Consider the following 25,721-nt stretch of genomic DNA (forward strand, 5'->3'; position numbering starts at 1 on the left):
AATTCTTAAAAAAAAAATTTTTTAGGCTTTTCATAAAAACAAATAATATTTATTATTAATAATATAAATTAATATTAAATTTTTTCAAAATAATGGCATTATCATTTTCGATTTAATTAAATTTTAATTAAAACTAAAGTTTAAGTTATATTATTTATCGATTTTTCATTGTATGTGATATATATAATAAAATTGACATAATATAATAAACATATAATAAAAAAATTATTTCAATAGGACAGTATGCTTAAATATGAAGATGAAAAATAAAAAAAAAATGCGCAGTTTCTTGTAACTTCTGATTATCGCATAAACAACTCGATAATTAATATTAATGATAATCAGTATATAAAATTGTAAAACAATAAGAAACTAAATTATATCAATTTATCAATGTAATTCAGTTAAATTAATGGATATTTTGTTCCAAAGAAAAAGAAAGAAGTAAAATCTACAGGTATGATTTTTGTTTTCATAAATCTTTTTATAATATCGAATAATTGATTATTTCTTGATTACTTATAATGATATATTTTTGTCTTTTTATTATAAAAAAATTTTTGTTATGTTCTGTTGTTTCATCATATAAAAATCTAATATAAAACGATTATTTTCTTTTTTTTTTTTTTTTCTAATGTTATGAAAATGCTCACTTTTAACATTATCGGTCTTTGATATCCAAGCTTTAATTATGCCTGAAAGATGACCGACAAACCATTATCATTTTTATCGATATTCTATATTGTTATCGTTTATCATTAAATACATGCTTCCATTTATATTTCGAATCTATCAAACAGTTTCAAAGATAATTTTATTTGACCCATTTTCATTCATCATAATAATCAATCTCGATTAATTTTAAATTCTTCAATTATTTATATATTTGTTTATATTCACATTGAGATTTTCTTATATATTTATATTTTTATATATTATTCTTATATATTTATATTATGAATTATTCTTATATGTTTATATTTTTATATATTATGTGCTACCAATTGATACTTTAAAATTATAATTGTAAATAGAAGTTTTTTTTTATTGAACAAACAAATTATATATTATAAATTAATCTTTTCAATTCTATTTTTATTATATATTGAATATCTTTTGAAAAGTAATTTTGTCTCCTAATTACTTTAAATTTTTTAATGAGATGAAATATTTTGCATAATTGCAAATGGAATAAAAAACTTGCTTGATAATTGTTACTTCAGATGAAAATTTTATTAAGAAAAATTATTATTTATGATTATTTATGATAAATTTATTTATAAAAAAATTTATAAAAAAAAATTATCAAATGAGTAAATTTGATAGTCAATTAAAATTCATAAAATTGAACTATTAATTTCTCAATAGTTTCTTATTAAAAATATAAGTGATTTAACATTTTGATATTAATCTTCCATCAAAATCAAATCATTGTTTTTCTCAGCAGTTTTTTAAAGTTTGTATCAGCTATTTTTTTCTTAAAATCGTAAAATTTTTTCCATACCTCGATTACTTTTAATGAAATATTATAATTATTTATTTATTTTTATATTGTAATAATTTGATTTATTTATCAAATCTTAAAAATTTTAAAATATTTTATTTTATTTATTGAATTATTTTTGTGTATTTACATGAATAAGAATTCTTCGAACATACTCTATCAATTTATTCTTTTAATATCATTATATAATTATTTCTTCTGTAATTCTTTAATTAGCAAATTCGTATTACTTTTCAATTTAAATTTCATCATTATAAATATATTTCAATTTCTTTTCCAGATTTTAAAAATCAAACGTTCAAAACTATTTGAAATTTGATAATTCAATTTGAAGAATAGTAATTCTTCGTCAAGATAATATCGTTTTATACTTTTCATTTCGTGATTAAAATCAACAGTGAACACTCAACAAAGAAGTGATTATTCCCGAATATTGTTACGATGAAAATATAGTTCACAGAGAAAGAGAGAGAGAGAGAGAGAGAGAGAGAGAGAGAGAGAAAGAGAGAGAGAGTATAACTCGGAAATCGCATGCGTAAGATCTGATGACGATATATAGAGTACCAGAAGAAGGCAGTTGCGCTTAAACGGCGCCTAGCATCGGACGTTTTAACGCGATATGAAAGATACTAGTCCCATTTTTTATAAAGTATTAATTTTTTTAATGGATGGATTTTTAAAATTTACGAAATAAGATAAAATCTAGTGTAAAGATAAAATTCATAATCAAATTTCAAAACTTGTTTATTGAAGATTGAAATTGGAAATTGAAAATTGTTTTCTTTAAGTGGAAACATCTGCTACTTTTTACGATTTGTGATAGACAAAACTAGAAAATTAAAAGGAAAATCAAAGTATTTCTTCAGCGTATTATCAAGTGGAGAGATATTTTTAATGACTTTTTACTTTGATCATTGAACAAATGCTAGACACCTTTTAATAACTTCTATGTAATATCCTGCTGAACAACTTCCGGTAAGTAGATTTCTAAACATTAACATTCTAAACAATTTTATATTTTTCATATAAAATATGGAATAAATTTAATCTTTAATGGAAATCTAAAAAAATTAAAGTTTATTTTTACAAAATTATTATATGAAAATATTTTGAATAAAATTTCTGTAATAAATATTTAATAATTTTCTAAATATATTACAATGTCATAGTAGATTTCAATACCATTCACATATTATTTATTTAAATTCTCAGAAGTGAAAAAGAAATTGAAAGCTGAAAAAATATTCAGAAATTCTTATTTTACTCTGTTAGTATTTAAATTTTTGAGTTTATCCATTGTTTTTTTAAAGTATTTAATAATATTTTTTAGACATATTTAATTTCTTAACATTGAAATATATTTAAATATCAAATATTAATCAAATATTTAAATATATTCTATATTCAATAAAATTCAAAAAAATTAAAATAAATTAGATATTAAAATTGTTTTTAGTTATTATAAATTTTATATATAACATTTTATACATATTAAAATTCTTTGTAGTTAAATTTGTTGAATTCTAATTTTATATGTACTTCAAATTTTTAAAAAGATTTAAAAAAAGAAAATAAAAAATACAGAATCCTAATATACATATTGGCGTTTATTAAAGATAGTTTGTAGAAATTCGTGGAGTTTAATGTTCCTATCGTTGGTAGATAAATAATGTAAAACGATGGCTTTTCAAAGCGCCTGCTGAGGAACTGTTTTTATAAATAAACTTGAAATACGCTCATGATGTCTAATCGCAAAGAAGCATAAATAAAAAGTTTTAATTATATAGATACCAGATATTAACATCTTATTGTTTCACTTTAATTTAGCTGATTCGATAATCAGATTTTTGATTCGATTGATTTGATTTTTGATCTTCAAGAAAAAATATATAGACATATTTCATGAAATTTTGATTTTAATTTTCTTACTTATGTCAATAAGATAAAAAAAGTGTTGGAAAGCATGAAAAATATTTTATTTATTTTTTTGAAATGAAAGATAAGTCAATATATTCGTGGATATATCTTTAATCAGATAAATGATTGTATATTAAATCTATTTATTAATGTTTAAATCTACTAATAATGAATAAAAGAAAAAAATTTTTATTTATAATAATAATCACAAATTATTATATTTATCTTCTTTATTTATTCAATGATATATATTCAATGATTATGAAATATATTCAATGATTAAAAATATTTTTAGATGATATTTGAATTTCGAATTTGAATGATATAAATATAATCAGATTAATCATTAAAATAATATAAAATGAGTATTTCTATATATTGTTAAATAACTTATTAAAATAAAGACTATCTTTATAGATAAAAATAAATAAAAAAAAAAAGTATGTTTTAAGTCTGAATTTATATTAGATACTACTTTAGATTCTTTCATAAGTTTCAAAAGTTTAAAATTCTTCGATTATTTTTTTTTATAATTATATTTCATCCTCTTCTCAAATTTCTTAAAATTTATTAATTATATTTTTTCAATATCTCTGTTCTTTGTTAGAAAAAGAATTTTTCTTTGTAATATTATTTTCTTTATATTTTCTGTTTACAAATAAAATTGAGATATTTATTATAATTTTTATTGGTGACTAAAATGAGATAAAAAAGTAAATCAAAAATTTATTGTTCTTTATCATTAATTTACGTTTATTTCGAATGTCTCGTCGAGCTTCACAGTGAAACAGCCTCGTATATAATCAGACATATTATGTTGATTAAGAAAAACAAGTATAGTGAAAATTGTTTAATGTTTTTATATATGTTAATATATTTAAAAATTTTTTTTATATTTCATATATTTCATATTTTAAAAACTTTTTCATTGAATTATAATCATCTTGTTTAAAATATTATATTAAAAAAAAAAAGAAAATGCAATATAAATGTTAAGAAATTTTATAATTTTAGAAAATTTAATAATTCAGATATATAATTAATTTCTATTAATTTAATTTTACAATATTTTCTTAATTTATTTTTTAAAATAATTGTAACTTCTTCAATATTTTTTTAAGTATTCTACTTAAAGAAAAAAATTATATTTGGAAGATTATTTTCTAGCATATTCTGTATTAAAAATACTTCATTTATGAGCAAGATAATAATAGATTTTATTATTGCAAAATATATACATTTGTTCTACATATTTATTTCTACGTATATGTATATGTATATGTATATGTATATGTAGAACAGTCTAAAAATAAGCCAAAAGCTTTTCATATAGCTAAATTGAAACTTCGATCATTATTGCTGGAGAAGCATTCATGAGAATTTAATAAAATTATATGAATAATTTTTAAGAATTTAAAAATAAATTGATAGATAATTTTTAATATTTTAATTTTAATTTTTAACATTTTGTTTCCTTTTTTATAAGCAAAAAAAAAAAAAAAAAAAATATATATATATATATATATATATTGAAGTATTAATGAAGAGAGATGGAAGAAAAATATCATTAAACATTTTTTTTTTAAATTTTAATAATAAATATATCAATGAAATATATTAATTTTGAAATAGATATAATTTTTTAAAATATATTTGATTTTCTCTTTAAAATTTAAAATATTCATATAATTATTTTAATATATTAATCTTTTAATAATTTATAATCTTAATTTTTTTATCATCTTTTTTAAGAAATTGAAAAGAAATTACATTATAATTTTCATATCCAATTATTTCTCAATATGAGTTTAATAATTTGATAATTCTATTTTCATTTTTATAGTTTTACGTTAAAATTTTTGCATTCCAACAATTTCAATTATCAATATTTTTTATTATTTTTTACAATTACATCGTTTATAATATTTATATTGTAATTATTTCAATCAAATAATTCAGAAATTTCCACGATTATATGAAAATGTTGTATAAAAAAACTTACATAGAAACTATATTAATTTCTTCTCGTCATAGACTTTTTTTCTTCGAGTTACAAAGCTCATTTCAGTTTCTGCAAGGTATCATGCGACGTATGGCACGTGACTCATCATATTAAACGAGAAACGCCTTTGTTGACTTCTCTAGAGCATTAATTAAAGAGATGACACATCGCGAAGTAAACCAATTAATAGTGGCCGATGATATGACATTGGTCGCATTTTACTTTCGATCTTATTCTCTTTCCATATTTTTCTATGTATCGATTCCGTCAAACAAATTTGATATTTGATATCACCATATATATCATTTAAATATTCATTAAATGATATCTCTAATTTATCTGACGAGATTATATAGATTTTTTTTCTAATTTTTGATAACATTGATATTTTCTAATATTTTATTAATTTTATTAATTTTCTAATATTGATATTATATAATTAATTATTGGTATTTCTAAATATAAATCCCGCATATAATTATAAAATTTTGATAATTTTGAATTGTTTATAAAAAAAATTTATTGATAATTTCATTGATGATTAAATATTGAATTTTTAAGAATTTTATAACGTATTTTTATTATTTTTTAAAATTTTATTATCAAATTTTTTTTAATATGTTATATAATATATAATTTAATTTTATCATTTTATTTTTATGATATTTACATAAGAATAGATGATATATGAATAGATGATATTGAATTTCATTAAAAGTTAAGATTATTCAGTTATTCATTTTAAATATTTAACGATATTACTATTTGAATTACCTTTTTATCCTTGTTATTTATTTGTTATTTATAATTGCGATTATAATAATATTATCTAATTATTTATTGCCAGAATTTTTCTCTATATTTTAAAAATTAATCTTATAAAGGATTAATGCTCCGAAGTTATATCGTTACTGGCTAATAATCCCTTTAAAATCTCTTTCCATGACTTTAATTAATCTTGATTTAATTAATTAATCTCTCTCTCTCTCTCTCTCTCTCTATATATATATATATATATATATATATATATATAAACTTATTAAAATAAATTTTATTATAATTATTATAATTAATTAAATTAAATAAAAATTATTATAATTAAAGTTAGATATTTGTAAATTTGTAAAATTTGATATTTGTATTTCAGAATTTAAATTATTATTATTTGATGTTGTTCGATTCTAATCGAAATAAAATTTAAAAATAATTTAAATAAACATATAAATCAATTAAATATTATATTTAAAAATTGTTTCATTATAATCAATTATTTTAGATAATTATTGATAATGGATTTCTATTTTATTATTTTTTTTATCACACTAACTTATTACATAGTACAAGAAATAGAAATTGCTGATACTTTCTCTATTGTGTAACATGAAGTTTCAAAATACGATATAAAAAATTGCAAGTTAAAAGAATAATGAACTATTTTCATCTTATTGAAAAATGAATGTTAATGCAACACCGCTCACGATTTTATCGTTCAAAAGAAATATAATTATAATTGCAGCCAGATAAAGTTCAACTATCCTTCAAAGTCTAGAAATAAACGTGAACATGCAAAATAGATCACAAAATACTAACGTTGTTTTGAACAAGTATAATAAGCATCAGTTATGAATGATGAGTAGTCTTCAACAAGACTTGCTTGTAGTTCTGATTCTAATATCATTTTCTTCATATTATTTAGCATCTTTTTGATCTATGCTTTTTTTAATTAAATTACGAAAAATATCACATTTAATTATTCTTTTCTGAAATTCTATAAAAAGTTTTGTGCAAAAATTAAATATGTTAAATTTAATTATTAAAATAATTAATTAATTAAAATATGTTAAAATTAAATATGTGCCTAGTTGAAATATATAAAGTACAAAATAAAATTAAAATTTCTATATAAATTTTTTTTATTATCAATTTTTTTATTAAATTGATCGGATTTATCAATTTTTAATTTTATAACATAATTTTAAAAATTTAAATAATTCTTCTAATATAATTGTTAAAAAAAATAACAAAAATTTCGTTGCATGAACGTCAATTATAATGAAATATAAAAAAGATAAAGAATATTTGTGGAATTAATACTCAATTATTTTAGAAAGATTCTTTTAGATATTGTTTTGCAATTTCATTTATGATTTTTGGATTATATGAACAGATATATATATTATTTTTTTGTTATATATATAAATGTTAGTGTTAATAATATTATTTATTGTTTAAAAATATTACTTTATTTCAAGAATATTATTAAAGTAATATTCAAGAATATTAAGAATATTAATTTAAAAATATTATTTTAATTTTTTATAATTCTTTAAATAAATAAATTCATTTGATTTTTAATATTTCTAAAATAATAACGAGATAATATATAATTTCGTAAACTATTACATATTATTTCGATTATTGATAATATAGAAAAAATAAGTAATTTTTTTTTTTTTCAAATCTTTTAAAAATTATTAAAAATTATGTAGAATTTAGAATAATCTTTTAATCAAATCATCATGATTATTATTAAAATATTAATAGGAATAAATTTTTGAAATAATTTCAATTTTTTATTTATATTATTATATCTCATTTATATTATTATATCATTTATATATCATATATATATTATATTATTATAATCTTTCATTTATATTATTTATTTTTGTATTATTAAAACAAAAGATATTATTTAAAACCAAAGTAAGTTTTTAAATTAAAATTATTGAAAATATAAGATTATATTCTATTATATTAAAGACTAAAAAGTATAAAATATTAAAGACTAAAAAGTTTGCTAAAAAATATATGAATTTTTCATACATACTAGAATAAAACTCGGAAATCGGATATTTTTCTATGAAAATAGTGGAAAGCAAAGTTGCATTAAAAAAAAAAAAAAAAAAATATATGCTTTGCACTGCAATAGAAAAAGTACTTTATTCCGTGTATAGTTCACAGCATATTCATTTTAAATCACTTTGATAGTTGACGTTTACGTATCTTTTATACTTCCTCATTTTTCTCTTTGCATATTGATTCATACATATTTTTCTCTTGTATTTCAATTGAAATTCTTTAAAATTAAGTTAAAAAGATACAAATTTTTTATATTAAACAGAATTAAAATATATGAAGTGATGCATTGTCATAAATTGTTATTTTTATTTCAAGTTTGTTATTAAAAATTCTTATTGTTGTATAAAATAATAATTATGAATTGACTAAGAAAATTTTTGTTTTATTGAAATAATAATAAAAAGAATAACAAATTTTTATACAATAATGTATGAAAGAGAATTGTTTTATTCATCTGTAATTACAAAACATAATTAATAATTACGAATTATATTCATATGGATAATTTCTTATCGATAAATATATCATTTTATATGAATAGAATGAAAATTATAAATTAATATATTTATTATGAACTGAAATGTTTCTTTATCAACAGCAATTTTTAGTACATAATTAAGCAAATAATTAATAAAGCTATATTTTAGTTATATAAATGAATTAAATATGTATATATATACATACATACATATGTACAATAGAAAAGTAAAAATAGAGTATTTTTAAATAAAAGAGATAATTTTGATACATTGACAAAAAATAATTTATTTAATTTTTCAATTCAAATTCAATTTTCTACTATGCTTGATTTATATCACCGTAATATATTTTCGATATAAAATAAATTCAGATGACATGAATTCTCAAGAGAATCCATCTATCTATAGGTAATTTTAAAAATATTCGATAGACGATGTCAATATTTTTTTGTTTTATAAACAAAAATAAAAAATTATGTATCTATTTGTCAATTTTTATATTAAAATATTTTAATATATTTTAATATAATATATTTTTATATTGGTTTCAACAAAATAAATATTTTCTTATGAAGTTATAAGAATTAGAATAACTTAACTTCAAAAAGAAAAGAAAAAGTAGAAATAATAGAATATGAAAATATTTTGTAAATGAAGAATTCGGATTCACTTTAGTTGCAAAATAATATATATTACTATAATCGAGGTTTAAGTGCCGTCAATTATATTATCAAACTTCTGATTCAATTGCATTCGCGTGCGTGACCCCATTTCTGATTGTCAAACGATGAAAACCCTCAAGTTGTGTCCGTGGCTTCGGGAATCCATTGTTTGCAAATCTATTGGATAAGGCGAGATTTTATGATTCATTAACATTTGCTTTATCTTTACTATATTTTGGTTTTTTGAGATCATTATCAAAATATAGAAAACTTATTGTTTTCATATTCATGGAATAAATGATAAATAAATAAATGCAATAAAACTGATCATAAATTGAGAAGATAGACTTGAAGAATATCTCTAATATTTAAATTTAAGATTTTTATACAAAGATATATATAAAAAATTCATGATATTGCATTCTAATATTTCTAAATATATATATCTTTGATCGTTATTCCATATCTTTTTGAGATAATATACTATAGAAATATATTATAGCTTTTAATCTTAATAACTATATATATTTTACTATAAAAATACTTCTAATTCTAATATTTATATAAATTATCTTATGATGCATTGACTTTTAATATAAAAACTTTTAATTATAAAATCAAAGATAAATTCTACAATTCTATAATTGTTGTCAAATTCTACAAATTCTTTTAATTAGTTATCATGCTTTTTCTTTCATTACCATTACTTAGAGTTCTTATAATTATGTTTATTTCAAAAGATATATTTCAAAAGATATATTTTCCAGGAGAGATTCTGAAAATAATATTCTGAAAGCTTTTCTTTCGTTTTTCTACTATATTTTTCTCTACGATTAATTAAGTCTAATATTTCATTTTTTTTCTTATACATTTCTTCATTCCATATCATAATATGCAAAGAGTTTAATCTATTTTACCTTCTTTCTTTTTTTCTAATTATCTAAAAAGGACAATTTTACTTTTTTAAATATATATTTATATTATATAATATATTTTTATATTATATTATACAATTTATATTATAAATAATATACTTATGACATTATACAATTTATTATAATATTATAAATGTTGCTTTAAATATGAAATACGATGGATTAATAGTTTTGCAAGCGATTATATGTTAATTATAAAATAATTAAAAAATAAGAAATTTTCATTAAACCTTATATTTTTTCTCTTCTATCTATCTAATGATAGAATGAAAATTACTTTTTATTTAATTTTTTTATTTTCCTTGAAGAATAAGGAAAATAAAAAAAATTTTTCATTTCAAACGAAAAAAAAAAAGAAATAAGGTCATAAAGACAGTTTCAATTTCAATCTCAATCTCAATTTTCAAAACCCTTGTTGATGTTTGATACTTCTATTTTATTTACAAACAATAATAGTCATTATTTTGTATTTTTTATTATTTTGTATTATTACAAAACTGGAATTCTTTTTAGTGATATGAATCGAAATTCTTAAAATAGATTCATCAATAAAACAGATTGAATATATACGAAAACAAACCATAAACATGTAGCATGTTTTCAAAACAATAAATTATTATATATGGTCAAAATTTGTCAATTTGTTTATTATAAATGAAATTTCTGAATTTATTGTGAGTATAATTTTTTTTTAATTTTACAATTTAGTTTTTTGGTTTTACAATTTATTGAATAATAAAATATTGTAATTCTTGGATTATACAATAGATATATATTTGAAATATTTATGAAATTTTTATGTTACTCGGAGATTTTTTTTTTAATATTTCTCCGTTTGTACGTTTTTTTGTACCTTTACTTCGTTTCTTTTTTTTATTTTATTTTATTTTATTTTGTTTTATTTTATTTTGTTTTAATGATTAAAGTTTTTATATTCATAGTTCTCCATTTTTAAAATATCATGAAGAATTGAAGATTTTTCCAAATATATCCTCATTTGATTGATTTTAATTCTATTATAATTTGATTATAATATTCACTATAATCTAATAACAATAGTTACGAAATCAGAATATATTAATACTCTAAAAAAAATTAAAGTCAGTAAATATTGCAAATTTTTCTTCAAAATTCAGTTATTTATTTTTTCTTTATTTTTAGATAAGGAAAAATGAAAAATGAAAGTTTTTTGGAAAATGTTTTGATTCATTCGTTCAAAATGATAAAATAAAAGTTTATTGAAAAGTAAAAAATAAGAAATTTCTTTTAAATATTTTTCAATTCGCAATATTTCAATGGACAAAAATTTTTTTATGCATTTTATATTTTTTAATGATAATATCAAATACATTATTACATCCAATTAAGTATAATACGACCGATTAAAAAATAATTAAATGAATAATTAAATTATAAATTGATTAAAGAGAATTGGTTAAGTAAAAGGTTTCAATGGTTAGGTAATAATTTCGATGACAGAAGGAAGGGAGGATTGAAACGCTTGTTAAGGGTGATGTGGATCCGCCCTTGGTCACTAATAGAGTTAATAAAATGACAAACACAGGCGTGACTATGGAGGTTTGCCTGTGCTCCATTACAGTCACACTTTGTTAAACTGTGATTTCGTTGATTGATTTTATGTTAGACTTCTCAATTCAATTACTAGAATCGAAATAACATTGAAGGAATTCCATAATTTCACACATGAAACTTTCTAATTTCATATGCAATTGCAAATAAATCTTTCTCTCAATTACTTAAATTAAAATTGAAATAAATAAAATTGAAAATGAAATTCTGAAGTAAAAAAAATTATATATAAAATTGTATATAATGTAAGATTTATTTAAATATTCTATGGAAAATTCTGTCGTATACATATTAATTAAACTGAGAAATTTTATTTTGATTTATTTTCATATACACATGAAACACAATTTTTTAGATTTTTCTCATCATAGATAATCTAAATCACATATAATCGAAAAGTAATATATATATATATTTGAAATTGCAAAATTTTATTGTGGTAAAATATACAAATATAATAATTAAATATTATATAAACTATTATATAAATAATATTATATTAAATATATGTATTAATAGTATAATAATTAAATATTATTATATTATTATATAAACTAGCAATAGAATATAAACTAATTAATATAAATTTTGAACAAAACAATGAAGCTAATTTCTTTAATGGAAATACAACAGAACTTTCGGATCAATCTAATATTGTGGATATATTTACTTTTACTTAACAGCGTAGCATACTTAATTAATGAAATATAATCCATTACAGGACAATGAGAAACGATCATTAGTGTAGTAATACAATTGAAATAAATAAAAAAACTGGGACAGTATAATGGACGTATATGTAAGTAAATAATTCTTTTATTGATCATTAATATCATAAATTCTCTATGGATATTGTATATTGTATAAATCACAGTAATATTGAAAAATAATGAATATAATAAATATTTAAAAAATGAAATAATAATAGAATAAGTAATAATAGTAGAAGTAATAATAAAAGCATGCAATATTAAGTATTTTTATTAATATTTTCGTTTCATCATTAGTTAATGAAAATAATCCAGACATCAATAACGATATGAATTTTAAATTAATCAATCCATTAAATTTTTTCTAATTAATAATTAAGTTCTAATTAATATTTAAATAAATATTTCGTATAAATGAAACGATTTACTATTCCCAATTGCATAAAAAACAGGATTAGATTTTTTTTTTATTATATAGAATAATACTATTAACGTGATTAAAAATTCTTGAAGTATTTATGAATTTTCTTTTGGATTTATAGGTCATTATTTTATATATCATACTACATAAATTTATAATATATTATACTACAAAAATTTTTTATCGAATGAAAGTCACGAAACATATAAAAGAAAGTAAATGTTAACTTATTTATTGGTCACGCTTTCTTCGTATGCCAATATAAAATGTTATTAGTTTCTTAAAAAAATCACAATTTTACAATTTTATTTTTGACTTGTACAATTTTGTATATTCTTATAATATTATGTTATAAGAATGTTAACTTGCGAATTCTAAGAATTGTTTGCATATATTGTGATATAAACTATTTCAAACTTCAAAAAGAATCTTAAATCTTCTAAAATTCTTATAAGAGCATTTAGAGAATTTTAATGTTATTTTAATGTTCTTCGTTGGCAAGATTTTCAGATACATATGGTACTATTACAATTCAATATCATGAACGACGTAAAGAATGCTCAAAATTGTATTATATATTCCATTTTGAACTTTATTCTGTGATCTAAATAGGGTCAAGATACTAGTGGTATGTAAAGTATTGCAATATATATTCTGTGAACTTATTTTCTCAGAAGAAATCGACAATCTGCATGAAATCGCTTAAAAAATATTTTTATAAATGATAACATGATTTCTTAATCATTATATTTATATTTTGTTTTATACGTTCTTTATTATTGTATATATGGTCTATTTTGTTGTGTAATTATTACACATGTACATATATTCAAATTCATCATTCACTTCTTTTCTGCATATTTAATATTTTTTTATTTTTAGTTAATTTTTTATCTGATGAAAAATAAAATGTATATATTTTTAATTGTAATACATTAATTATAGAATCTACTAAACAATCTACCAAAAAGAACTATCAAATCCGCGATTTTTATTATAATTACATTACATTTGTTCCAAATTTATTTACCTTGCATCATAAAATATAATTGTGTGATGAATGATGAATGATATTCAGTAATTTATAAAATTTCTCCTTTGTAATAAATTATATTATTATAAAATATCCAAATTGAAATTTAAAATTTATTTAATTTAAAAAAAATTTTATAATATAAAGTAAATAATATAAAATAAATAATAAATAATAATAATAATAATAATAATAATAATATAAAGTAAACTAAATAATCAAAATATTAAATAAAATAAAAGTATATACAAAAAATTTCATTTCTGATAAAAAAATTAATTATTATAATAAAATTATTTAACTTTATATGCTATGATTTAAAAATGTTTTTTTAAATTTATTTATAGATAAATTTTTTCCTAAAAAAACGGATTAAAAAATCTTATTTAAAAGATATTTTGTATATTTTCATATCAGCATTTAATAAAATAATTTTATTTAATTTTCTATAATTTATCAATTTCTTCTTTAATTACTATTGATATTTCTTATAAGTTTTATAATCGATGATAATTCTTTAATATTTTTAAAACATGTGTTCTAGATTAGATAAAATTAATGTACTATGCATTGACGTAATAGCATTTGGTAACTATTAATGTAATTTAGAGATTCAAATTCGCTTTCTTAAAATATGATTCTTAAAATAGAACTAATGTTTTAAGACTTTTTTATTACTATAATTTGATATATTTCATAATAATTCTTTGATATTTTTTCATTTAATAAATAATTATTTTTAACATTCTAAATTTATTTATAAAAAATTATTTTATTTTGTTATATATCAAAGTTCAGTAATCTATATCTAATTGAATATTAAATTTCTCTTTAAAATCCAAAAAATCGTTTATTTTGTTTTTATTACAAATAAATTTGATTATTGATACTTATAATTTAATAGATAGTCCATTTAATAGATAGTTGATTTGATTTGATTATACATTAATAGAAATATATATATTAAGTATTGTTCTCAATGAAAGTCATAAAAATGAAAGAAACCGGATTAGTCTTTAATTTATTTGAATTTCGTACTTTCGACTTCCGGTGTATTTCTTGTCGTGTTTCATAGAACTATTATAAACCAGGATGATAATTGAAAGAGAGAATGGAATTGGCCTGACAGATTTAAAATGTTAGTAGAGTGGAGATTTGCTGGTTTATTTTTGAAATTAATAGACAGACTGTTGCATAAATTCAGAGTATAAGTAAACTATTGTATAAATTTACAGTATAAGTAACTTTTTCGTCTAAAAATAATTCAAAATTCCAAAATACTTTTGTTATTTTAATCCTCGTCTATATTATATATCTTTAATTTATTTCTTTATTTAGAACGATAAAAAAATTAGTGTAAGATAAATTATTAAATTCTTCTATTGAAAATTAAAAAATAAAATAAATTTTTATATATTCGAACAATTAAATAAACAATTAAATAAACAACATTTAAATGTTAATTTTGATATGAATTGATGTTTATATATATGATTATATAATAAGTATTATAGTTATTAAATTATTTTATTTTTTCCTAATTCTAAATAATTTAAAATATAAAATATTAAGAAAATTGAAAGATTATTAAAAATCTTTGTTTTTTTTTTTTTAGAATTTAGAAGATATTGATTTCAATAATCCTAACAGTTTTAATATGCAAAATCGAACTTTGGAAATAAAAGCAAATCAGTGTCATCAAGGAAATATTTCATCATCCGGTGAGTAGTTCATATTATGTAAAATTTTGCAATAATATTTTCAAAATTTTTCTTCACAATTAGAAATAAAGTTTCTAGTAATTCCATATTAATATATTTTTCAAAGTTGTCAAAAAAATGTGTTAATATAATAAATTAATATAATAAGTTAATATAATAAGTTAATATATAAGTTAATATAATAAGTTAATATAAAAGTTAATATTAGTAAGTTAGTAGTATTATAAAAAGTTATTAATATAATTATAAATTCAGCATGTTTCTTGGTACTCCGTACAGTTTGTAAATCAATTGAGAAACTAGTATGAATGACTATAAAATTCGAAGTTTCAATTGTTTTGATTTCGTTGTTGATTAAATCCGTATTTATCATTAAGGGATTACGATTTAATTCATACAATTTAATTTATTTCATTGAATTATTGTATACAAAAATATAGATTTTAAATTGTTTTTGCAAATATTTATGAATCTAACATTAATTATTCTTGAATTTTATGATTATCTTTTTAAATCAAATATTCTCATTATTTCAAATGTTTTTCTTAATAATATATTCTGTTTTTCGTTATACAAATTATATAGCAATATCAGGAAATATTATTTCAATTATATCCAATTTCGAAAGCTTGCTTAACAACGAGTCAAAATCAATTCTATAATTAATCATTCGCCATGAAACTCTTCTGATTCATCTTTGTACACAGGATTTTACAATTTCATGGATTTCCTATAACTCAATTTTAATGAATAATTTATCAAATGCAATAAATGCGATAATAATAAATAAAAGCCTAATTAATTATTTTTCAACAACTGATCCTAATAGTGTTGTTTATCTTATAACTATTCCATATACTTTATTTGTTTGTAATTCGATAAAATATCAATGATAGATATTAGATCTCTATTTTTAAATTGTAATTAAATATAATTCGTGTGTATTCTAATGAAAATTTAGCATGAAATGAAAATGAATGTAGTTTATATAAAAAATGAATGTATTTTACATATAAATATAAGATTTTTTCTTTAAATTTTGTAAATGAACAATTTAACTCATATTTAATAATTTTCTATCCATAATATTTTTTTCCATAAAAAAAGTAAAATAATTCTTTTAAATCTTTTTTATTCTTTAATATTATTCAATTTTTTTATGGAAAATATAAGAATAATGTATTTGATTATGGAACATGATAAAAATGATAAAACTAAAATTTAAACATGATATGCAATTTTTGTTTATCGATATTTAATTAGGTAAATAAGGACCACAAATAAATTAAAAATGATAATATTTCAGAAAATGCAAGCAATAAATTGACCACACGAGCGCGCATGTAAATGTTTAAATGTGATTTCCCTCTGCACACATTTGAAATCTAATGGATTCCTATTTTTATAAGCAAGATGCGCAGCTCGTGTCGATTTTCCAAGTCATGGGATCATTTACTTTACTTATCACTTTAACTTCAATAAAATAATGATACGACTTTTTCCATTTATCAAATGAAATATTGCAAAAATTATGACATATATAAACTATATTACAATAAATTATTTTAAAACTACTATATTATATAAAAATTAATAAATTGATAAACAATATACTATCCATTTTTATAACAATAAAAATAAATAATTTCACCAAAAAAATTTTTTATTATAATACAAAAATATAAATTTTAAAATATAGATTTTAGTCTTAAATTAAAAATATAGTGATAGAATACGATTAATAAAAAAAAAAGTAAATATATGAAATTCTAACTTTTAATTTATATAAGATTATCAAGAATTATTTGTGTATGTATTGATGAAAAAGAGAAAGGAAATTGAAAGGAAACCGATTATTTTTTTGATATTGAAAAGTTCATATATCATTGCGATCTTTTATTCTATTTGTTGAATTTCAGATTTAATTTTCTCAAAAAAGATTCGTATTACAAATTATATATTTTCAGTATAGTTTTATATATGATATTATATGTTATTTATATTATATGATATTTTGTGATGTTTTATTACATTTTTACTTCTTTATTCATAATAACTTTTCTTATTTTTCATTGTATTCGTTACATTGTGTTCGTTTACATAATATAATTGGTACTTTTTTTTATTTTAATTAGATATAATTAAAGGGATTCATTAAATTTTACTAATTTCAAAATTTTGAACATTTTTTCTTTTGTTAGTTATAAATAAATGAATTTATTAATAATTTATTAATAATATTTATATTATATTATAGTAATTGTGGGATTTTTTTATACTTTCATTTTTTCTTTTAATACGGTTAGGAGAAAAAAAAATTTTATAAGTATTTTTTATCATTTTATTAACAATTAATTAACAAGCATATATCAAGTTTTTTAAATAAAATAAGTATTTAATAAAAGAGAAAATATGGACGAATAATTGATTCAAAGAAAGCGATATAATAATTAAATTATGAAGCACTATGTATCGGAAAGCATATATTGATACTGATCACTTAATGAAAAATCGATTCGATTAGCAAAACTAGTCTATTAGCCGTCTTTTCTTTGACCTTTGATGAAAAGTAATAAGGTTGAAACCTATTAATTTCTATTTTAATAATCGCTTTTTTGTTACTTTCTCCATAATAAAAATATTTCTAAGAATTTAAATATTAATATAGTAGAGTAAATAATATTTTTTACAGTATATTTATATATCAATTGATCAATATATATATACATATATTGAAATACAGTATTGAAGTATTACATTTTTTCAACCTTATTTATTTTATCAAATTTCTCGAATTATTTTTAATTCATATTTTAAATTTTACACATATAATTGATTTTCTTTTTATTCGAATTTCGAAAGCAATAAATTTTCACATTGAGATATTTCTCATATCATAACTAATTAAATGTTAATCAAAATGTCATAGATAAATTTTGAAAACTTTTCTTCAATCTATAATTACATTATTATTATGTAATTATATTTTTAGCTCAATGATTCATTCTTTTTTTTTTTCACATGAAATGCCAAAACGTGTAATAAAATATTTTTTTAATATAAAAAAACAAAGACAAATAAAAATAAATTTTCTAAAAAAATAGGATGGTGTCCGGAAATTTGGGACAAGATATTATGCTGGCCATCAACGGCACCTGGAGAGCTGGCCATTTTATCTTGTCCTTCTTACATCGTAGGATTTGATAACCACGTAATTAATAAAATTAATTTATTAATTAATTATTTTCATTTTGATTCTTTTAAAATTTAATATATATATATATATATATATATATATATATATAAATAAAATTAAATTTTAATATTTGAAATTACATAGAAAATTTTCTTTGAATAATTTAATTTTTTTTTATTTCTTATTTAATTATTGAGATTATATGTTGATGAATTTTTATTAAAATATTTCTTATGTAATATTTTTTATTTGAATATATTTGTATCCTTAAATTTTTGTTCTACATGTATTTAAATATTTTTTTGGATATCATATTATCAGGCAAATGCCTCCAGACAATGTATGATGAACGGACAATGGTTATGGAATAGCACTATCAACAATACTTGGAGTAATTACAGCCAATGCTATAAAAGCAATCTTGTAACTATCCTAGTGGAGTTGCCTGAAGAAGAACAAAAAAACATTGATATTGTCATTAAGGTAAATATTCGAAAGTGTGAATGTATTGAAATGTAATTAAGAAAATTTTGAATAATTATAAATTCATGATTGACACTTAATTTAATGAGTTTATGAGAAATATATTTTAATTAGAATAAAAAAACATATTAATTGCGCAACTAATTTCCTCTATGCTTCATAAGGTCGAAAATTATTATCTTTGTAAATGCTAATAAACCTTCTAATTATATATTATCATTTTTGTTTTACAGAAATATGTTCCAATAGTGAAGATTATCTCAAAAATTGGATATACCGTTTCCTTTTTCACTTTAGTGATAGCTTTCTTTATTTTAGCTGTGATTAAGTAAGTATATCATCTAATAGTTATTTTCAAAACTATTTCTCATATCTTTGCTTTTTTTTTAATTCGTAAAATTCATGATAAATAATTAAATTAGAAATTCACTATATATACATATGTGTTTTGTGTTCCAATTGTAATTATTATATTTTTTTTTAATCGATGATTTTATTTTTAGACAGTATTTTGATTTTTTAAATAAATATTTGAAAAAGTATTTCATAAAAATATTATTTTGATCCAGTAAAATTTTTTTTGAAACTTATTAATATATATATTATATATATTATTATAATATACATATAATATATTATTATTATATGTATTTATTAAATCCTTCTTTTTATTAAAAATCAAAATACATGTAGCAATTTTATGAAATATTTCATGACTTTAAGACTAACTGATAATTCTATATTGATTAAAACTGATGTATTTCATTATCTAATCTTCAAAATCTCGGATCATTACTCCAAGTTTATCCCGAATTGGACGTAGGAAATTAAGATGTCCCCGGAATATGCTGCACATGCATTTGTTTGCTTCGTTCATATTTCGTGCATTCATGGCATTGATGAAGGACATATTATTCGTCTCCGGCATTTCCTTAGCCTCAGATGTGATGATAAAAAACGGGAAAACATATTGGCTGGTTGATAAAAAAGAGAGCAGTTGGCTTTGTAAAATGTTCACTAGCTTTTGGCAGTATTTCATTCTCGCCAACTACTTTTGGATATTAATGGAAGGTCTTTATTTGCATAATTTAGTCTTTCTAGCACTTTTCACCGATGTAAACTCGAGCATTGCTGTCTACATTTGTCTCGGATGGGGTGAGTCTCGGCAAATAATTTTTGGCTTATTTTTGATTATTTTTTTAAAGCTTCAGAAATGTTCGATTTAATTTTTCTAGTAGACTAATCATTAATTAATTATTAAATTTATTTGTTTTACTAAATAGAAAAAAAAATATTAATTTTTCTTTACAACTTATAAAGATTTCCAAACTGAAGTTAATATTAATATATATATAATATTAATATTAATATATCAATATTGATTTTGTTTTTTGTTCTTTATTATGTTGCTATACATTTAAATTACTTCAGTAAAATTAGCATATAAAATAAAATGAAATTCTCGTGTTTGTATTTTCAGGATTGCCAGCACTATTCGTATTATGTTGGATTATAGCGAGAGTGACTCTTGAAAATAAGTACTGTTGGACCATTCATGAAAATTCCAATCTTTTTCTTTTGATTCGAGTTCCAACTATGCTCTCCATTTTGGTAAATCAATAATAAAAATATTATAATATTAATTTTTTGAGTAACAATAATTAAAATCATTCTTGAAAATTTCAATTATATTTAATTCCTTAATTTTTAAATTTTATTCGAATGTTGTATTTCAACTTTTTGTTCTCAATATTTCTTTTCAAATTTAAAAAAAAATTATTCCAATTAAAAATTGTTTTAAATTCCATAGATCAACTTCGTGTTATTTGTCAATATCGTTAGAGTGCTCTTGTTAAAGTTGAAATCCACAGTATCAGAGGAAACACAAAGATACAAGTAAGTTAATTCATTTCTTTTATAGACTTGTGGAGTAATTCAATTGTATTTAATTTCGTTTGCTAAAAGTTTTTGTAAACTTAGATCTTTTCTGTTAGAAAATAAATCATTTTGGCGATTTTTTACATTTATTAAAGTTATTCTGCATTTGTTAAAAAGATTGGATCATTTTTCAGGAGATGGGCAAAAAGTACTTTGGTTCTGGTACCATTATTTGGAGTTCATTATACTCTTTTTTTGGGCATGTCTTACAGTATTGGTATAAATAAAACTGTTGAAATTGTGTGGCTCTTTTGTGATCAACTTTTTGCATCTTTTCAAGTATGAGATTTTTTATGTAATGTTTCCCTAATTATTTTCTTCAATTATATATATAATTATTATATATATAAATAATATTTTACAATTTTTTTATTTGCAATTTTTGAATTTTTTTATTATTATTTTTTTTTTCATTTCGATCGGAATTTCATAATCATTATAATCAAGAGTTATCATATATTTTTTCAAAATTTTTAATTTATTATGTTCACTTTTATTTATTATTTGACAATTAAATTCTATTTTCTTATTTTATATTCATATTATTATTTCTAATTTTCTTATTTCATATTAGGGTTTCTTTGTGGCTGTTTTATATTGTTTTCTCAATGGCGAAGTACGGACTGAAGTAACTAGAGTAATCAAAAACCAGAGATTACTCCATTTTCATACTAAATGGGTCTCCAGACATTCCACTCACTCAAATAGTACGTGTAGTTGCAATCCATCGAAAGTTGATAAACACTCGGAGCGATCACGCTGGTGGAAAGCACCTTGGCTCTATTTTCTTAATGATAGGACAGCACGACGCTCCACCCACTCGATGGCGAGTATACAAGGTGTCCTCTCTATCCTATCAAAGCTTCCGATCTTTAATGCCATCTTTATTATGTTTTGATACTTTTCGTTGTCATATTCGGATATTTTAATTTATTCTTCTATTATTCTATATATTTTATGTCACGTTCTCATTAAAAATATCTGTTTTAATCTTGAAAGAATTTGTATAAAAACTTTCTATAAAACTAATATATATGTGATTGAAGCATTGATTTTGATATATTTTTAAGAAAAAGATTTTCATTTTATATTATCTTTTTATTTATTTATTATTAATAATAAATATTAGAATTTCACTTTATTTTCGAGTAAAAAATATTTCAAATGAATTTTGCTTTTTTTTTTACTTAATATTTTTCATAAACAAAATAGAAAGTTACGAAATAGTTCAAAAATATATATTTCTTATTTTATTCTGCAAACATTTCTTCAATTTTAGATCAGAAATAATTTCATCTCATAATCATCTATTATATTATGTTCAAAATGAAAATTAATTCATAAAATATAAATTCTTTTTTCAAACAAATTTAAAATTTTATTAAATATTTTAGAAGTTAAATGAAATAAATAACAAAATTAATAAGAATATTTGTTATTTTTATTAATTAAAAAATATTATTTATTAAAAAATAAAATTATGGATGAAAGAAATTTCTATTAATTTTTATTCAATATTTTTTATAATGTATTGTATTTTTTTAATGTAATTAATATAAGTTTATAAAAGAGCTATTATATTTTTCAGATATTGGTACGAGGGGAGGTAGTTTAGCAAGTAGCAGAGGTTACCTGGAAATTGCAGGAAATGGACACAGTGCGTATCCAGAGAATCAAAAACAAACAAATCACACGTCACTCTCCTATGGTAAATACACCGATCAATCGTTACTTCCCTTTTGCTCGAATGTAAGTACATATAGATATTTTTCTATATACATATTTATATACATGTATTTATATATATTTTTATTCACATAATTTTCTATAATAAAATTATTAAATTATTAATAAAATACATTTTATATTCGAGAAATTATTTATATTTATATAAAATATAGTAAAATATATTATTTATATAAAATATGAAGAAATATATATTATTATTTTATATTTATTTTCTTTTTAATATTTCTTTTTATGAATTCTATTATACATAATAAATATTTATAACAAAATAAATATTTAATGTTATATATAATATTATAACAAAAAATATAACATTATTCAGTATACATATATCTTTGAAGAAAACTAAATAATTTCACTAACATTTTATAAGATTATTTGAACTGAAATTAATAATTCGAAATCGGAGAATATTACAAATCTTCATATTTTCTATGGTACTTGCATAAAATAAAGAATTATTTTTTTGAAAATATAAGAATTAAAAGATGTATAACATATATAATTATTTTGCTCTATGATATTTTTGCTCTAAAAAAACATATTAATAAAGTTATTTTGTTTCATACTAAACCTTTATATCTTATACATAATATATTCATAATTTATTATGATTTCAGAAGCAGATATTATCTTTAAAAATATTATTAAAAAAAAAATAAAAATTATTTTATTAAAAAAATAACTTAATTACGGTAAATAATTTATTATATTGAAAAATTTATATACTTTCGTTATAGGATTCAGAAGTTACACCCTGTACGGGACTGAATATTCATAAAATTCGAGAACAGCATCGTTGGAGTGATTCAGAATGCTGTCATCTCGCTTATGAATTACACAATTTACATAATGGACCCACAAAACCTCTTTCATAATTTAATCTAAATGATTATCTAAATCAATTTATCAAAAAAATTATCAAAAAAATTTTGTTCACGAATAACTAATGAAGTAAACATAATTCTTTCGATAAAAAATGATGTGTGCAATTAAAATATTAAATTATCGTAAAATATATAAAGACTATAAATTCAATGTTTTACTAAAATTGTTTTCAATTATTCGCTACTAAAGTGTCTCGAACAATTAAAAAAATCTTAAAAAATCTTTATTTTTCATATTATCTTTTATATTATTATAAATTTTCATGAATTTACAAAAATAGAAAAACATGTTGATTTTTAATATTTTTTTTTTTAATACTTATAATTATTACAAAGAAATAATATTCGTTTTACCAAGAAATTATTTAAATACTATTTTCACTTATTACTGGCAAAATTTTTTCGCATACAATAATATAATACTAATTAAGTATATTATATATTTGTTGTAAAAATGTTTTTTTTTATATCAATATAAAAATACGAAAAAATACGAAGTAAATCTAATGCTAAAATCAATAATATTAATATTAAAAAGATCTTATTATACTAAAAATTGATATTTATATTTATTGATATTTATACAGTTCAATATATTTTAATTTCTATATTCAATTTATTTCTATATTCATATAAAAAAATTTTTATGTTTTGATATTAATGCTAAAAATTTTTTGCAATTTTTTAATCAAATTTTATTACTATTATAATTTTTTTTAAATTTTTAACTTCGCATCATATTATATCTTTGTTTAATAGTAATGTCAATTTAGGGAGAAAATGATACAAGCATTCCGTATTTCATAAATGAGACTAGAGTATTGATATTTTTATGTAGATATATAAGATTACTTTAATATAGGTTTTATATATTTAGAATAGAATAAAATAGAATAGTTTCATAAATGTTTCATATCGTATATGTTTTAGGATTAGGCAATGTTGTCTAGTTTTCCATTTATGAATTGATCCAGTTGTGTTGACGTTAATTCGAATAGGAATTTTATTGTGTTGGTAAGGTAGCGGCGCCGCTTCTATTATTTTTGTTCTTATTTCGCTAGAAATCTATATACATTTAGGTTATTTTTTTTCTTTAGTTGCTGCGTATTAGGTTTTCTGGTGGTCATTCTCGTATTATTTTCACTCCAAATTGTCATTACTAATAATAAATTAATTTAATTTTATTAAATTTGTAACAAAATAATATAACATTCAAGAATTAAAATAATCAAAAATTAAAATGGAAAATTTAAAAAATAAAACAAAGAAATAATAAACTTCATGAAAATGTGAGATATTAAAAACATTTCTTCTAGTATATATATATATATATATATATTAAGAAAAAAATAAGTTATTGATTTCATTTATTTTAAGAGTATATAAAACGTAAAAATTTTTTTCATTACGTAAACATTTTATATGATTTTTATATATATTTAAGAATTAAGTATTTAAAAATTTTGTTTATTTTCAACTATAATTTATATATATATATATTTATTCTTAATAAATATCATATTATTGTTACCTCTAATTGGAAATATTTTGTCAGAAGCATATAATAATAAAATTTCTATTTTTATTATTTTGATATAAAGATTTTTCAAAATATTATCGTTCAATTCATGC

The 25,721-nt window shown here is 19.3% G+C and overlaps 1 protein-coding gene across 4 annotated transcripts; it reads left to right on the top strand.

The window, feature by feature from the left end:
• The first annotated feature begins 1,965 nt into the window (after positions 1 to 1,965).
• LOC122717068 (parathyroid hormone/parathyroid hormone-related peptide receptor-like) lies at positions 1,966 to 24,279 on the top strand. 4 transcript variants are annotated; one of them, XM_043940775.1, is made up of 13 exons: positions 1,966 to 2,479; positions 12,673 to 12,750; positions 15,731 to 15,836; positions 18,941 to 19,047; positions 19,354 to 19,515; positions 19,749 to 19,843; positions 20,318 to 20,670; positions 20,996 to 21,126; positions 21,326 to 21,411; positions 21,588 to 21,732; positions 22,028 to 22,292; positions 23,042 to 23,202; positions 23,943 to 24,279. In XM_043940775.1, the coding sequence occupies exons 2-13, from the start codon at positions 12,739 to 12,741 to the stop codon at positions 24,078 to 24,080; spliced, it is 1,761 nt and encodes a 586-aa protein (XP_043796710.1). In that variant the 5' UTR covers positions 1,966 to 2,479; positions 12,673 to 12,738; the 3' UTR covers positions 24,081 to 24,279. The 4 variants fall into 4 exon arrangements, with proteins under 4 accessions (XP_043796710.1, XP_043796711.1, XP_043796712.1 ...); XM_043940776.1 differs by having other exon boundaries at positions 20,339 to 20,670; XM_043940777.1 differs by lacking the exon at positions 12,673 to 12,750.
• Positions 24,280 to 25,721: the final 1,442 nt, after the last annotated feature.

The sequence above is a fragment of the Apis laboriosa genome, unplaced genomic scaffold (genome assembly GCF_014066325.1).
Source record: "Apis laboriosa isolate Shangri-la unplaced genomic scaffold, ASM1406632v1 scaffold4_cov146, whole genome shotgun sequence".
Taxonomy (NCBI): Eukaryota; Metazoa; Arthropoda; class Insecta; order Hymenoptera; family Apidae; genus Apis; species Apis laboriosa.

Coding starts and splice junctions, on each gene's coding strand:
- LOC122717068 (XM_043940775.1), top strand. Junction 21,127..21,325: donor CAACTATGCTCTCCATTTTG/GTAAATCAATAA, acceptor TAAATTCCATAG/ATCAACTTCGTGTTATTTGT. Junction 22,293..23,041: donor CTCGATGGCGAGTATACAAG/GTGTCCTCTCTA, acceptor TATATTTTTCAG/ATATTGGTACGAGGGGAGGT.